This window comes from Idiotropiscis lumnitzeri, chromosome 10, assembly GCF_059441095.1.
Source record: "Idiotropiscis lumnitzeri isolate Australia: NSW breed Sydney's pygmy pipehorse chromosome 10, RoL_Ilum_1.0, whole genome shotgun sequence".
NCBI classification, from domain to species: domain Eukaryota; kingdom Metazoa; phylum Chordata; class Actinopteri; order Syngnathiformes; family Syngnathidae; genus Idiotropiscis; species Idiotropiscis lumnitzeri.
In genome coordinates, this window is record NC_142400.1 from 13,781,551 (window position 1) to 13,799,104 (window position 17,554).

Genomic DNA, 17,554 nt, shown 5'->3' on the forward strand with positions numbered 1-17,554 from the left:
TGTACATGATGTAGTTGTAGTTATTTAGCAGGCTCAGCAAAATCTGTTCTCAACTCCAATTGGTGTCGTGCTCATCAAGGTAAAGGCAGCTGTACGTCTGGGACGACAGACACTGCCGCCGCCAATTTACCTAAACTCATTGATTGCCATTGACGACTAAAGGCGTCAAAGCTCAATTTTTTTTTTTTTTACTCGGCTGGTAGTGAATGAATTAAATAGAACGTCATTTGCACAAAACCCTTTGAGACAGCTTTTGTAGCACACATTAAGTTTTGTAGGTGTTTGGCAAAAGACAATGTGAGGTAAAAAAAAAAAAAAAGAAATTTGCTCTAGCTGGTGTACTTGAACTCTGACTTTGTGCATTTGAAGGCTTTTCTCTAACAATCAGGAGGGCAATTAACAAATGACAAATGTTAAATGAAAAATGAAATATTAAGATATAAAGAAGTACCAATGCATTAAGTGTCTGCTTGTCATCAAATATGCAAAAATATTCATATTTGAATAATTAGTATTTGACAAAACATTTCCCATTTGGCAAAACATAGATTTGCATTAAAGGTGCTTCTATCATTTGAAATCAACTTGCCATATTAAAATGCTAATTCCTCACCAAAAACACCCCAAAGTGGAGTATTCTCTATTCCTGCAATTTCCTGCTCTTTAAACACCAGCCCAACCCATTCCAAGAAAACGACCGGGTCCTCACTTTGCGACGTCAATGAGGATGGTTATGGCTCTCGCCTCAGGGATGGCGGCTTTGAGCAACCACCGACCGGCTTCGGATGCCGCAGAGTGAAGACAACGAGCTGTTGACTCGGTGGGCCAGCTAAATCAATAACAAGGAGCTCTGCATGCCTCTTGTGAAATCAATGTCGCACTACTACATCCATAGCATCTAAATATGGTTCCCCTGGGTCAATGTTGATGTTCAACACAAAATACAATAGAGTTTTTGTCTAAATGTGAAAGCCAGGTGTCTTACTTTCGGGTTAGAAAAATAGCCACCGAAATAATTCATATTTCCGTACATATTAGATGGCAGTTGTGCCAAAGGTACGATAAAACAGCTGAAAAGTGAACAGTCTCAAGTTGTGCTGAAAGCCAAGGAATAAAAACGTATTTTTTTAATAGACAGTGAGGATGCTTTACACACATTGGAAGAAAGAAAACTCCATCCGTGTGCATCTGATCACAAAAATGGGGACCAGTCTATGGAATCCACTGTAAATTATTCAGTCTTGATGAAACTATCTAAATGAATCGATTCTGTTTACCATTTTGATAATATACCAATGATATACATTATTACAAAATGAATCCATGCAGTGATTTGTTAAAACACATATCGTCTTTTCATTTACTTGTAAAATAAATGTATTTATTGATTTAGACAGCGCCAACAGCCACCGAAATTAATGTCGCTTAAAGGGCCGCATTTTCTTCGTATAACCAGATTGTGCTTGCCTGCAGAACTAAAGAAATGACACTGTGCTGTCCTCTTGTCTGAGTCCGCCTCATCATAAATACCTCTTCTTCAGTGTTGTGGTTTGACTTGCAGAGTTCTACAAGGTTTGTTGTGTTGCTCACTTGCCACAACATCTTTCAGTTTTTAGGCCGACTTCATACATCCCTTGTGGCTCCTTACGTGCAGCTATAATGCTAATATACAGTCAGGAAATTTAGAGTTTGCATGTTCTCTCAACATGCCCCAGCTTTCTCTCACATTCCAAAACATGCTTCTTAGGTTAATTGAGGCTTCTAAATTATCTGTAGGTGTAAATGTTAATCCAGACGTGTCTGCAATTTGCTGCTGACCAGACCAGGTGGTACCCGAAGGCTGCTTTGCTTGCTCAAGACCCTAATGCAGACGAAAACTGTGTGGATTGATTATGTAAAAGAAGAGATGAGTATAAGATGATTACTTTTGCATTACAAAACTCTGGCTAGTTGCAACAAATGAAACGTGCGAAGATTTGCAAGGCTTGTTTTGCATTGACTTCCTCTGACGCTATAATTTAATTTCAAATGCCAAATTGGATCTCTGAGTAAATTAAATGAATTTGCAAGTCATTCTTTATTCATCATCATACAAAGTTGCACTTGGGCAAAATCACTTTTTTCCTCTTGGGCGTGGTTGTGTGACACACTGAAATTAGATCAACAGTTTTGGATCATTTTGTCAAACTGGTGGTTGATTTATTCCTGCATCTGCTTCTGGATCAGTTGGGACAGCTGTCTTCATAAATTTGGCATCTGGCTTGAGATTTTTTGGATTATTAAAAAAAAAAAAAAGCCGCAGTAATTTTTAAATGGATATCTGTTTATCTATTTTTCATCATCAAAATAGAATATATGTATCTACTCAATTTCTATATCAGTGCTATTAAACTCATGAGAGCCTGACTCTATTCCAGTTTACTTTCAGACACACACACACGCACACACACAGCTCCTATCACTATTTCAACCTACACTGAATGTGTATTTTCTTGAATTTACTCAATTTTATTTTGACAAAATAAAATCATCTGCGTCCAATTACATTTTGACAGAAATTGAGTAAATTTGATATCCTATTATTAGGAGTGTTACAAGTCTAATCAGACGGCTGGCCCACCCTCAGCTGTTTGGGGTGTTTGCTCATGCACAATTGTTCTGTAGAGGTGACTATATGGACATTGCACATTTCTCTATTGTGGAACTAATAAAAATTAAAAATGTTGTGCAGGGTTTACTAAAATTCTTCAATTTGTTTACTCAATTAAATTCAGGAAAAAGGGACATCATCTGGATCCAGATACATTTTTAGGTATATGTATAGTCACTTGAAAAAAATGTATCTGGATTCAGATTATTTTATTTCATGCAACCACATGAGAAAATATCAATTTCAACCATTATTTTTTTCAGCGAATCTGATGTCAAATGCCTCAAAATAACTTTATATGAATAACATAACTTATGCCAAGTCGGAACATTCGTAACTTGGATCACAATGTTGACATACAGTAAGTGAAAAAATATAATGTCTGCCGCTTCACAATTTTTGTTGAAATAATTCTCATAGTTTTTAATTATCCAGTTCACATACAAACACATTGGCATATTCTTATCACAAAAATAAAATGGTAAACGTGTCAATGCATGCACCATTAGCGAAATGGAATGCGGCCATTTTCTATTGCACATTCTCTAAGCCTACCAAATATTTTTATTAATGTGCGTTAGGTCAGTAGAGCACAGACCTCCTTGAATAATAAAAAATCATACGCTACCAATTTCACTGTGAATCATATTTAAAAATATCTAGAAGATTGCAAGATATGCTCTTCCTTGGGCCATCTCTTGCCCCTTTGAAAAGTTGAATTGAAATCTGATAACTGAGAAGATCAATTCAAAACTTTTACAGAGGTACTGTAGTCATCGTTTTCGTAACCTTTTTCTTTTGCTTCCCTTTCTACTGCTGTCCCTTATTCTACTCCCTACCCTCCCCCATTAGGTCCTCTCCCCCTCCCCTCAGCCTTCACTTCCCTCCCACTTTCTCCCTCTGACTCTAAACAGCACTCAGTCTCGGCTCTGCCTTCACTTCCCGCTCCAACATGTTGGCAGGAGGAGGCGGAGGAGGATGCTGCGCTCAAACCTTGGCGCGTTCTTGCCACCTCTTCGGCCAGCGCTCGGTGCCTCTGACTCAGAGCCACCTTTCACTTGTATCAGCCTGAAGGAATTAAGAAGGGAGGTGGGGTGCCAGGTCCCCCAGGTTCCACAGGACATCAGGAGCACCCATATCAGGATCCCCAGGAGAAGCAGCAGCAGGAGGAAAGTAGAACACAGCAACTGTCCTTCATCTGTGGTGGAAAGTATTACCTCGGACGGCAACGCCACCTCCGGTTTCCCTTCTCCCTTTTCGGCTCCGAGATCCATGTGGCAAGAGGCAATAAGGAGGAAGCGGTACCTCCTGGACCGGACTGGGGAGTCTGGTGAGGGGGGTAGGGGAGGTCAGGTTAGGAAGAGTAGATCCCGGGACTGGTTGTATGAGTCGTACTACTGTATGAGCCAGCAGCATCCACTGATTGTGTTCCTGCTGCTTATAGTGATGGGAGCATGCCTGGCTTTGCTGACAGTTTTCTTTGCTTCAGGACTGGTAAGTTCTACATCCATGCATATAATATGCAAATTAGATCAAACATCTGCATGCAGAGTGTGAAGTCGTCACTTTTGATTTGGTGTCACAACTACATAAATATATCGGATATCGGGGGTATTCCTACAAATTTTAAACTGTGTCAATGGGAGAATCTTCACACGTGGCTGCACAGATAATGGAAAAACTCCCCAGTAACCTCAAGACAAAGGTTACCAAAAGACACACGCAAAACCTCATGCCAAAAAGCTTCTACAAATGTACATGTCTAGCATGTAGTCTACATGGCAGCACTAATGTGAAGAGAGGGTTAGATAAAAGTGAGTGGGGAATAAGAGGCTTGGTTATTGTTTGAGCTCACGGTTGACCGAACTACAGAGGTGGTTTCAAGCTCTCAATATTTTGACATGGTTATTTCTGCTTGGAAAGGCTGACAAATTCAATGCAGTGAAGAAGCAAAGACGCCCGGGAAATAAAAAAGGGACACGGTATAAAGTCTAGACGCTACAGAGTATTTTGTGTTTTCACTGTATATGGAATTCAGGCGGACTGATCATAATTGAAAAGTTTTCAGTCTTTTCATCTAGATTGAGTCTCTTTGCAGGATAGTTGCTCCCACCAAATATCGGCACAAAGAACACCACTTTTTAAAATATACTTTAGGGTCGGTCATTCATTTTTTTTTCTTTAATTCATGCTCATTCTCTCATTCACTGAAGTGACATGAAATAGGTTTAAAATTACATCCAACAAATGACCAATGGGGTTTAGCAAAATAACAATAAAAAAAAAAAAACATCTTGAGGGATTATATTCCACCGTTTAATAACACATCTGTTTATATGCACCACGGTGCTTTTAAGGTAGGCATCATCGCACCGTTTAACATATTTTACCAATTAAGAGCCTCTCCTTGTCTCTCCCTGATGAATCTGCTCTGATGGAGGGGGATTATTCTAATACAATGAAAGAGTATGACAGATGTGCATAATATCTAAACATACCAAATGTCATCCGAGCACGACATCAAGAATGGGGAAATGAATTGCACGGTTTGCCAAATGCAAACAGATGTTGACATCAGCAACTTCCATTCCTGATGATATGCATCTAACATTAACCTCCTCAATGACTCGGTCTGATTAGTCAGCAAATTGCCTACAGAGAAGAAGAGGCAAAAACATCAACGCAAACAATATTTTGAATGACATTTTGAATGATGGCTGAATGCTATTCAAGAACATTTCTTCAGACGTTTGTAATTTTTCATTAATAGACTTGTGGTTTTGCCCATGATGGCATATTCATCTGTGGAAGCGTCTGACTCAGCACTTGAGCCACAATCGGTGTGGTGACTAATATGTCTGACACTGCTGGTATTACATATGAATATGATGCTAAAATGCTATGGGGTTTGTATATTAAGTAGTGGAAAAAAGTTTGAACTGTATCAAGGAAGTTGCATAACTGAAATTTGTTAAATAAATATGAAAACCTGTTAACAATGGATTTCTGGTTTGAGTGCGCGCAAGCATCTTGAGCCTTCCTGCCCTACATCCTGCCTTTTTGCTCTGACTCGGTGCTAGATTGGCGTGACCTTTAGCTCCACCCTCATTTCATTCTCCATCCTCCTCTATTTCGGTCCATTCTGTGCTTCTGTCATCTTTAACCTCCTCATATTTCTGTCTCTCTTTCATTTGTTTCCTTTCGCCACCCCCCCTCCTTCCTGTGAGCTGGCTGACCTAAATCCAGTTCTGTTTTGGAGCTCAGCTCAGGGCGAGACCGACTCTCTCCGCAACCACACGCATCCTCTCCTGTCCCACTGCATTGCTTGCTTACAAAGGGAAAGACAGGGAAGATGCAAGCTGGGTTAGTGGAGGACAAACTTAAATGCTTTGCAACAGATGGAAAAGCAAAGAGATGAAAGTATATGCGGCGACGACATATAAAATATTAATTCTGCAGTGGGACCTCTTAGTTTGAACAGAATCTGTTCCGCACGGGGGAAATTATGATCCTGGATAAAATTTTCGTCATTATAAAATTTTAAACTAACACTTTAATTTTCATAGATGGTAAATGCAAAAATAAGTGAGGCATTACTAGAATTAAACCATTTTCGTGAACTGTGCATCAGAGGCATGTTAGACCTGTTTTGGTAATTTTGTGGACGAGTGCAGCCCGGCAGATCGGCAGAAGGGTGGGCTGCGCCACTGTGGAAGTGTGTACAGCTGACTTAAGCCACTGCCAATCACAGCAGTTCTCTAATTCTCTTTAAATGTGGCGTAACTAACAGTCTCAACTCAAACATCTCTGTGCGGAATAGCTGGCCATGATGTGGCAACAGACAATGCGAGTAGATTTACAGCTCTGGTGACATAAAGATGTCAGAAGAGCTCAGTATTTTTCAGTATGCGCCCTGATCAAATAGATCAGCGGTGCACCTTGACGCCAGTATTTTGACTTGGACTGAGCCACCAAATTCTATACTGCAAGAGAATACCCGGCTTGGTGGAGGCTGGTCTATCAAATTGGCAAACACTGCGCAACGAGCTTTGTCCTCGTACAAAAATCAACCTGTGTCACGTTTGCGCAAATAGAGGACTCAGTTTTAAAACCTTAGCTAACATGACGATGCACTTTTCCACCCATGTAAAAATGAACCACTTAGTTATATTTGAAAAACAATAAGACACAATTCGTTGAAGGTTCTTCTCTTGTAGCATTCTGTTTCTCTCAACACCCCTTGTTGAGAATTGACCTTCTTTTGGATAATTGAGCTGATAAAGTCACAAAAGCAAAACGGATATGCACACACACACGCACTTAAAACATCACAAATGACAGTGGCTTTGTTGCGTTCTGAATTATATGACCCTAGTAGCATTTGACTTGTTGGGTTTTGCAATCTTATCAATTTCTAGCCTGTTAAATGGGCTTTGATTTACCAACCTGAATTTAAGTAAGGCAGGACAAAACTTTGTCTTCATGTGTGGTCTATACATCCTCACTAGAGTTCACTGACATCTATCTCGGAAGTCAGCAAAATGCATATCCATACAAAGAGAAAAGTAGAAATCTACACCTATCCTGGATATAGCGAACCAATATTGTATCTTTGACTAGTGTGTCTCTATATATAAATGCGGCAGCAGATATGTGACATGTTGGGATAAGGATCAATATCCTTGAAGTCGTCCTCACGCAGTGTCGCATTAGCGAAGAAGAAGCAAAAATGGGCTGGGACATGTGGCTCCCATCAGCAAGCATTCTCGCACCACTATGACATCCTTTTACAGTCACCTTGGGAAAAAAAAAAAAGTCTTGAATTTTTTATATGAACTTTCATATCTAAGGGTGTCTCAGAAATAGAAAAGAGGCTTCAAATCCTTAATGTATGTCTTATATGTTCAAATTCTGTTTTTGGTTGAAGTTTAATTAAATAATTCCATCCGGACGCTTAATTTACAGTCACCATTTATTTTGTTCAGTTTTTTTCCAACTTGTTTTTTTATTTATTTATTTATTTTTTACAGCAGTCGTTGGAAAGTAAGTCGGATACATTCAAATGAGGTGTATTTTGGTCGGTCGGATTAATTTAATATGAATTATAAAACATTTTAGGTGATATTAATGTGAGGACTTATTTAGCCTCGTGTAGCATTTATGAGTCAAACGTATTTTGGACGCACCCATTTTGGAAAGATTGTGGGTCCTTCATTTTATTTGCTAACATAGATAACATTGAACAGATAGTACTGAAAAATGTAAGTGTATTTTCCTTGAAGGGCTATTTGGCGCCACAGAGGGTGACTTACACCTGCTCAAAAATTGAAAGGAGAATCAAGAAGGGAGGTTTAAGATGAGACATATCATGTCCTCTTGAGATGAATCCAATTTCTGCTGTTTTCTTTCTGTCTCTCTTGAGCAAAACGTAATTGTCCTTAAGATATTTCGAAATTTAGAGTGCAAAGTCGAGCAACATTCCAAAAGAAAGAAAACTCCATCCATGCACAGTTCGTCTGCGCTTTGCACTAGACTTGCACTCAGTATGAAAATATCTGTTATGCAACCATTCGACTTTTTTTTTTCCATAAACCTTCACCATTGACTGAAGACTCGAAGGAAAACGTGAAACGCTTTTATTTATTTATTTTTTTGCTGCACTGCTCCACTTGCGAAATCTGCAGAGTTTTCTTGTTTTCTAATTTCTTTCATTCTTGTTCCAGAACGTTGAGGACCATGTGGCCTTTGTAATCACAGTGCCCACAGCGCTGGCGATCTTCCTGGCTGTATTTGTTTTGGTCTGCATCGAATCTATTTTCAAGAAGCTTCTCCGGGTGTTCTCCCTTGTCATCTGGGCCTGCTTGGTCGCTATGGGTTACCTTTTTATGTTTTCCGGTGGGATCGTCTGTCCATGGGACCAGGTAAGCCCGAGAAAAGTATTTTGTGGTCAATTTATTTCTTGTGTAAAAGCATGTGAAGCATGTTGTTATTTATTCATAGCTGGTATAAATAACTAAACATGGCTTTCGGGTTTGAAAATGAGGCCAACGTGGAAGTGCCTTAATCTTGAATTCTTTTGAATGCCCTGCAGGGAGAATTCTTGGTTGCCAAAAGGCCCTCTTGTGAAGACGTTTGAGAAAAGTGAGCCTACCTGTAGGAACAGTATGACTGATTTTTTTGTGCCTGGTGTATTTGTTGTTTTAAATTATGTCTGCCTGCCATAACAATTAGGAGGCGGCGTGTAGGATCAGCACCTCCGAATCTGAGTCGAGGAAGAGATCCTGCCCCAAGTGGCAGAGTTCAAGTATCTTGGGATCTTGTTCACGAGTGAGGGGAGGATGGAGCGTGAGATTGACAGGCGAATGGGTGTAGCGTCTGCGTAGATGCGGACCCTGTGTCGGTCTGTTGTGGTGATGAAGGAGCTGAGCCAAAAGGTGAAGCTCTCGATTTACCGGTTACGTTCCTACCCTCACTTATGGTCACGAGCTGTGGATCATGACGAAAGGACAAGAGTGACCTAAATGAGTTTCCTCCAAAGGTTGTCCGGGCTCACCCTTAGAGATAGGGTGAGAGGGACTCAAGAGTCGAGCCTCTGCTTCTCCGCGTTGTGAGAAGCCAGATGAGGTGGCTCAGGCATCTGATTAGGATGCCTCCTGGACGCCTCCCTGGTGAGGTATTTCAGGCATGTCCCACCGGCAGGAGGTTCAGAGGAATGCCTGGTGATCCCTTCGGAAGACCTAAAAGACGTGGCTGGGAAAAGGGAAGTCTGGGTATCCCTGCTGAAGCTGCTTCCTCCACGACTCGACCCCGGAGAAGCGGCAGATAATGGATGGATGGGTGGTGTAGGATCCTACACTACCTCTCACCTTTACCTCAGTATTCCAATACTAACTTCCATTTCAATTTGTAATGCTCTCCTTCTCGATTTATTGATTGACAGACACATCTTGGATTCTTAAACTAGAGAAACCACATGTAAAATATTTAAGTGCTTTTACCTCGTCAGATTGCAGTCCTGTATTGGTAGCTAAGATAAATTCTGTCAATCTAAATTGAAAACTGTTCTCACCAATTGTCTCACCAAACAGATTTTGAGTAGGAAACTTGACAATTAACTTGCAAACATCTGAAGATGCTTGAAATTGTGTTTATATGATTTGTGACTGAAAGCTATGTGAGACTTTTCAAATGTCCGTTGGAGAGTTTACTGCTTGTGTTGATCATTTGTTACATGTGAGCTCGCACGAAGTACTGGACTCGGGTGATGGATGACAGAACGCAGGCCAGGTGCTGTATTTTTGGGAGAACGAGGTCCTTTAATGTGACTTTCGGAGGCAGATGATAACAGCGTCGAGACTGGCTATGATTTCTGATTTTGCAGCAGACATCCCTTCAACGTTGACGCTAAGGACTCTGGACTTTTTCAAAGTAACATCCCGAAGCTGAGGGTTTATCTTTTCACCACCTCTGATTAATGAGCACAATTTTGGCGTTAAGCGTGCGGCAGCAATTGGTATCGGAAGATTAACAGGGGCACCACGTGCAAGTTTGCTACGTGCCCCTTATCAATCAAATTTTATCTGTTCAAACAATCAATAAGCATAGCATTGCATGATGAGACGTGAAAGCTATCTTTAAACGCGCTAACTAAAACTCCAAGGGGGATTAATGAGTGTATCGGCATTGTAAGAAAGAAATTAGGTGATTTATTATAAATCACAAATATTTCAGACCCCATCTAAAGTATTTCTATGAATAAAAACAATAAATTGAAAATATTGGGGCGATAATTCACATAGTATTTTTTTTCATTTGGATGTTACAGGATCAAAACTGTGCCTCTATCTATACACGAAAAGATGTTGTCTTGAGGAAACTCCCAGAAAACATTGAATGGTTTGCTTCGAGTGCAAGTAACAGTCATTCACCAGTACCTATGAATACAGTTGTCTAATGTGGACTCATTTGTCACAAAGCAGCATTTTGAGGTGCACTGATTCGCACGTCATTCTATTCATTCTTCTCCCACTCACTGAAAATATCAGCCCATTATGCCATCAGTGCGCTCCGACTGCAGCATCCACGCTATTAAGATTTAGCTGGCTAGATTGGCTTGTTGACTTACACTCCTGGCTTGACATCCACATCCATTACTCCCTTGTTACATGCATTTTTCTTACTTTTGGATATCTTTGAGCAAGGAAACAAATGCACATGCTACTTTACAACGATAACTCATTTTTTTGTTAAGGTTCAACTACACAATTCTGTTTTGTCAACACAGTCTCTGAATTTTGCACAAATTCAATTGCACGGCACCAAAATGCATCCACCAGGTATTTCTGACATTTTCATATTCTGAAAATACAATTTATCGCACTTGTGTCCGCTGTCAAATTATCAATGTTATTTAAGTTGATAACAAACTGCCCTATCAGTACAGTAACTTGCCAGTTAAGATAAACCTAGGAGAGGTTCAAAGTTGCATTTCCCTTTCTCAGTATTCCAGGGCTGGTTTGTATACATTTCAGTCTCCATTTCCCAACCTGAAATCAATCGAATGCTTATCCGCTCCCCACAAAGCCCCCTCTGTTTGCTAATGCTGGGGAGCAAGGCTTATCTGTGTGGTCCAGCTTCTACCCCTCGCTGAGAAATGTCTATGCCCTCCCTCATCTGCTTCCCATCTATCATCCCCCCTGTCCCTCATGCAGGAACTCATGTGTCGCAAAAAAAAAAAAAATCAAGATGCATGCCCACCAAAAAAATTAATCAGTGTACATCCTCTTGTATTTATATATTTTAATTTATTTTTACATTTGCAGTTTGTTTTTGATTTACTGACTATGTTTTGACATAGTCGGTTGACAGACTGTACCCCCAAAGGAACAGAGTTGGCCCATGAGTCTTTTGAATTATATTGAATGGGTTGGAGTTCCTGGGAGGTGTCCGTATGTTCCAAGTGATAGGGGTTGGAATGCTGTGTTTTCTGGAACGTGAATGGGTGTAGTAGTTTCTAGTAGCAAGGCTCAAAATTTTTTTCTGCCTTGCAATTTGCAAGTTAAAATGACCATTTTGCGCCAAATCAAAACATTGATGTGCAAAACTGAGAATGACAGATTTCTACGTTTCTCGATAATTGAATTGAATTGCTTTCTGGGTTGTTTTGGCAGAAAACTACACGCACACACACAAAAAAATGTATTTTAGTACAAAGCAACACAAAAAAGTGGACTGGCAAGCTAAGCTAAGCTTTAAGAGTACACCAGAATTAAATGCTTGGGTGATTGATGACACTTTTCACAGAAGTCCCCAGGTAGCAAAATATGGGTGAATCAATGTTGAAATATGTGTTGAATCTACATTGATACTTGATTATTCTTGAATTTTTTTTTTAATTCAACTAAAATACAATGTAGAGTCAACATTATCTTTGAATCAAAAACGTCAATGCTGACGAAATGTTGTTGAACCAATGGTTGTATGACCATCAATGTTCAACTAAAACCAAAAATCAACCTTCTTAACCCCTAATTCAACATTGATTTAACATCTTTTGCTATTGCGGTCTGGCGAGAACCCTTTTGAAGCTGAGAACATTCAATCTTTGAGCTTCCAAATAGCAGGCAATTTAATCAGTGTCCAGAGAGAAAATTCAAATTAATGCTTGACGAGACTGAAAGATGGAAATGAATTATGCTTTAACATATGGCGTACATCAGCCAGGGGGAGTTGCCACGAAGGTTAAAAGTATATTAATATTGTATAAAATGTGTGTAACATCATGTAACAACAATTAACAATTTTACTTCAGAGAAATGGGGGAAAAAAAGCTCAAATTCAGAGCAATCACTTGCCTTCTCGTGTGTGGATGCATGGAATTGGGGTTGAGTGGGTGGGGGACAACAAAGTGGTGATGCAAGTTATGGTGATATAGAGAAATATGCCATAATAAAGAGGATCATGTTTCTTTGACTCTCTTATCCTGAGCTCATTTACGTGCATGCACTTGGTTGCCTCCGCCACGAATGTGGAAGTGTGTGTGTGTAAGTATGCTTAACCTCCTTGATCACCGTGAAAGTGCGAGTGCTGCATAAATTCACCCCATTTAGAAGTAAAGCCCACTCTGATTTGCAAAGGTGCAAATTAAGCATCTATTGTGTATTTAGTCTGCAATTAAAGGTGTTTTTTTTTTGCGGGGGGTGGAATAAATGAGTGATGCACATTGTATATGCTTGCACTGCACATCGTGCCTTTAAGCAGATCCCAGACAGACTGTGGACTAAAAGCTTGATGTAATCGGACACTCCATCTCCATAATTTGTTTTATGAACCCGCTGTGGTAGGATTTGATTCATGTGCTGGTAGCAGCACTGTTGCCTGGGTCTTGAAAAAGCCTTAACAACATAATTGTCAGTGAAAGGGTTCTTATGTGCTTGGCTTACCCACACTGAAGGAAGATTGTCACAATTTCATTACCACATCGAGCCTCGGTATGAAGAAGACACGGGCAGGTATCTTTAACCTGGCATCCCTTCCATTATCGACCAGTTTCTTGATCCACTTTGCGGAAATGGATATGAGAGGTTCTATTTAGGAAAACAAACATTTCACAAGAAGCAAATTTGAAATAATGCGAAGCCATATGAGCTTTGGAAGCACCAGTGATTGCCTTTTCATCAATTGTGAAGTGATTTAATGCATGTCCTTGAATATCGGAGTTGCCATGAATACTGTAAGTTCTACGTCACGTATTTTCATTTCTAGAAATTGGTAGTTAGTAATTCTTCTATTGTCTTTTTGCTCTCACTTAACAGCGACTTGCAATGGTCCTTGATATGATATAAGAAGAAAAAAACACCACAGCCAGTCACTCAACCAATTAAGCGTAATGTTGACCTAGAATCGAGAAGACAGAAAGAAGTACTGTGTCCTCCGACCAATCACATGACTTCTTGCCTTTACCTTAAAGTCATTTTGTTTTTTTCTCTCTGATGTCGCCGGTATTTGACCAATTAAGTCAAGATTATAAATGGCCACTTGTATTCGATGAAAATGAAAAAATATTGTGAAAGGAAACAATAATTACTTCTCATCTTGATTAGAGATCATGTCTGAGAATGGAAGAGGGTAAAATGACTGGCTTTTCTGGGACTCTTTGTTTGGGAGATAGTTTGGTTTCTCACACCAATGTGGATTCAGGCGGGTTTTTTTTTTTTTTTGGGGGGGGGGTTGTTGTTGTCATGGCACTCTGCATGCAATGGTCAGATATTCAACTTGACAAGGGCAGCATCCTGCAGGTGAATCAGCTTGCTGTCTATTCCTATCAATGGTGTTAGAAGCAACATTTACAAATAATAAGTGCCTTAAAAAAAGCAGTACATTAACCTAAGTGACTGTAGCTTTAACCAACCATTTATGAATAGAACAGCTTTGTTAACTTGGTTACAATAAGATTTTTTTCCTTTCATAGGCAATTTGACATTGTCCCCCCCAAAAAAATATAATATTGTCAGTTTGGATGGGATGTAATTAAAATTGCATCTATCTGCCACTTTTGCAGAGGCGGGCATAACAAACTAAAACTTTGTCATGGAATTATACTTGAAGAGTAGAAAACCCCGTTTTTTCTGTTCAATGCAAATTATGTACAGTGAAATCTACGCTATTTTAGAGTTCAGTTTTTTTGGTCCCGCTATGTTGTAGATTTTCTTTCAAGCGACTTGTTGGCTGTCTAAACAAAGCCTGCAATTGGCTGCTGACCAGTCGTGATGGGAAAATGAAGCTTCATGAAGCACTTGTGTTATGTTTTACTCCTCCAGAATGGTGCTCTTGGTTTAAAGACAGGCTAGTGCATTTCTACATCATATCCATACAAAGAGGGGCATCTAGAGGAGTCAAAAATGATCGCAAGAGCTTCATGAAGCTTCGTTTGTCGATCGCGACTGACCAGTCCAAGTGTGTTGGTTCCATCTTACGCATGAACCTGAAAATAGATTGGCTTAGTTAGAAAGATGACATTTGTTTGATATTCTGCTCATCTGCACTGCATTCTCTCACGTAATCTGTCTGGCTGACCGTAACCACTGAAAAGTTAAGCGGCACCTCACAGCAGCCCAAGAGAACACTGACTTCTTTCTCTCATGCACGCCAGCAGATGAGCTGCGTCAACCGTGCACCAGAAGGGAGTATTAAAGAGTAGTGCAATGTGTGTGTTCGTAGGTCCGCTAATGTTAAAATGCGAAGCACTCGCCATGCGACATTAGAGGAGCCAGCTTTGAGATAGCACTGCTGACTGTTCCCTTTCCTGTAGCCTAAAGTCAGAGCAACTAGTGTTTATATGGGCCAACTTGTGTTGTGCACAACACTGAAACACTTAATACCACATTTACAACTGTATAACAATGTATTTATTTATTTTTTTGATGCCACAGTATGGAGGTTTTTTTGGACAAATTTTGCCAAAAATTCAGTCCAAGAATTTTTGTCTTCCATTTTGACAAGAAGATTTAGTTCATATAAAGTTGGTGGCTGTGAAATGAGCAAATGGAAAAAAAGTGAATATTTTTATACTAATCTATAAGATTAAGTTTGTACTACATTTGTTTTCCAATGTGTACATTTTGACAGTCACGGTAAATATCATTGTTGCTTTGGCAGGTGACATTACCTTTTTTCTTTTGATAATCTTGGAATTCCTTTAATCGCTTTAAACACATTAATATGTTTTTACATATGGTTTACTGTTCATGACATGGTTGACTTTTTAGAAAACACATTTCTTTCTCTACAGGTATCCTTCTTTTTATTCATTGTTTTCGTGGTTTACACGATGCTGCCATTCTCCATGCGGGATGCCATCATCGCCAGTGTTCTCACCTCCGTCTCACACACTGCTGTATTGAGCGTCTGCCTGTCCACTACAGCTAATCACTTGGAACCCGTAGTATGGCAGGTAAGGATTTAACAAATTGTCAGCAGTCCGAGGGCAGCTGACATAAACAATTGTGACGTTAATAGCGAAATAGCGATGATTCATAATTATTATTATAGTTGTTGGTCTGTCACCACGTGGTTGTGATAGTTTTCCAAATTACTGACCAAACTCTTAGAAATGTCTTTTTCTCACTGTTTTGCTGGTCTCATGAAAAGTGATGATTTTAGAGATACAACTGATTCCACCCGGCGCCAGCGACATGCTTTGCATTCTAGTTGTTTCTGGTTTACTAATACCTTTGGCCGCAATACTTTTATTAGTCATAACAAACAATGCTGACATTTAAACTAAAACAGATTTTTCAAAACAAAACAGTGTGATGATTCTGAGTGTGAACAGTGTATGTTGTGAAATAATCGGCATCATCAGTGTTTTATTTCAAACATTATCCCTGACTTTTTTTTCCCAACTGCTATTCTCCTGACGGTTGTTGAACAGCCACACTTTCAGTCCGCATTTTCATTTTGCAGGCCAATTGAATTTATACTAAGCAGATTGAGATAATCTTGATCTGTCCCAATAACACCAAATGTTTTCTCCAGCTTGTCCTAAAAATACAAAATGAAAGCTTTTAGATAGATTTTGGTGGTGATAGTCCTTGAATGTGCACAAACACTGGCACAGACACGCTCACAGTCTTTGAGTTCATAGAGATCAGTGCATGGGGGGGCGGGGGTTAATTAACTTGAAAGTGTGATTACTTAAATCTTTAAGATTGAACATAGCAGCAAAGAATGAACAGGCCTGCCTCACTAATGTCAACCTGTTAAGTTCTTGAAATTTGTGTTCATTGTTGAGTCTTACCAGGTTGTCAAGGGAACATGGACCTCAACACTGCCACCAAAAACGTAATTCAGCTTTTACATGCATTCTATGTTTCATGGTCGTTGTTACGGACCATTGCCAGTGATGCAGTAAAATTCTCACTGAGTACAGTAAGACGAGTGCCAGTAAATGCACAAGAAATGTCATCATTTTACAACCGTCACTGGAATTTCATGGGAAATCTTAATAGTTAAGAAATGCACTTAGAGCAATATGCTCAATTCATATTGGACTTACACGAGTGTCTGTGTTTGCTCTGTGGAACATTCCCAAATCCTCTCTGAAATGTACATGTATGATTTTGTTGGCAAGTTAACAGCATAAAGACCTTGGCAGTCTGTGCTTCGCAATCCTTTCATCCATGTTTCATCCCTCGATGACCCCTATTGAAAAAAAAAAATCATTCTGCTTATTTAGTAGCGTGCCATTATATTGAAATTTAACTTTTATTGTTTTGATCCAATTCTAAAAGTTGAAACAATACAGGTATAATAATATTGTTAATACGTTACGTAACTTTCTCAATCACTTCACTAATGAAGATCTGCTGTATGGGTCAGTTGCGATTTTCATAAATGCTCTGAAAAACACATTACAACACATGTTAGAACAGAGTTGCCACCAAAAATGTGTGTTTTTCTCACATTTTGGAAGGAATAAAGGTACCAAAGTATGCAGTCGTTGTCAAGGTGTTTCAGCTTTTGTTCTCGCTCCGACAGAAACCTCAACGTAAATTAGACATGACTGCTTTCGCAACACAAAGGTGTCCGAGAGAGACCATGACACACTTTGTTGCTAAGACACTGGTGACCTATTTGAAAACGGAATATTTCTTCTAAATCAACATTTCCTTGTGTTAAAGATAACCATCTCCAAGAGAGTAAGGGGACAAGATAGTCATGCATTATGATGTCATTCATAATGTCAAATGACACATTCATGCGAACAGTAGTCGATGGTTACATCGTCATCTCAATCGACGCACCGTTGCTACGGCTGAAGAATATATTTGGCTTCTTTTCTTTCTTTTTTTTTCCCAAATCAACATTAAAGTCTCTGTTTCTGCTGTTCCTTGTTTCAGATTT

The 17,554-nt window shown here is 39.6% G+C and overlaps 1 protein-coding gene across 2 annotated transcripts in view; it reads left to right on the forward strand.

Annotated features, from left to right (window-relative positions):
• Positions 1-3,606: 3,606 nt before the first annotated feature.
• Positions 3,607-17,554, forward strand: part of adcy2a (adenylate cyclase 2a) — a 34,280-nt gene continuing 20,332 nt past the window's right edge. For both annotated transcript variants that reach the window (XM_088306220.1, XM_088306221.1), the window contains exons 1-3: positions 3,607-4,144; positions 8,374-8,571; positions 15,441-15,602. In XM_088306220.1, the coding sequence (XP_088162346.1) occupies positions 3,629-4,144; positions 8,374-8,571; positions 15,441-15,602 (876 nt within the window). In that variant the 5' untranslated portion in view covers positions 3,607-3,628. The remainder of the gene's footprint in view (positions 4,145-8,373; positions 8,572-15,440; positions 15,603-17,554) is intronic.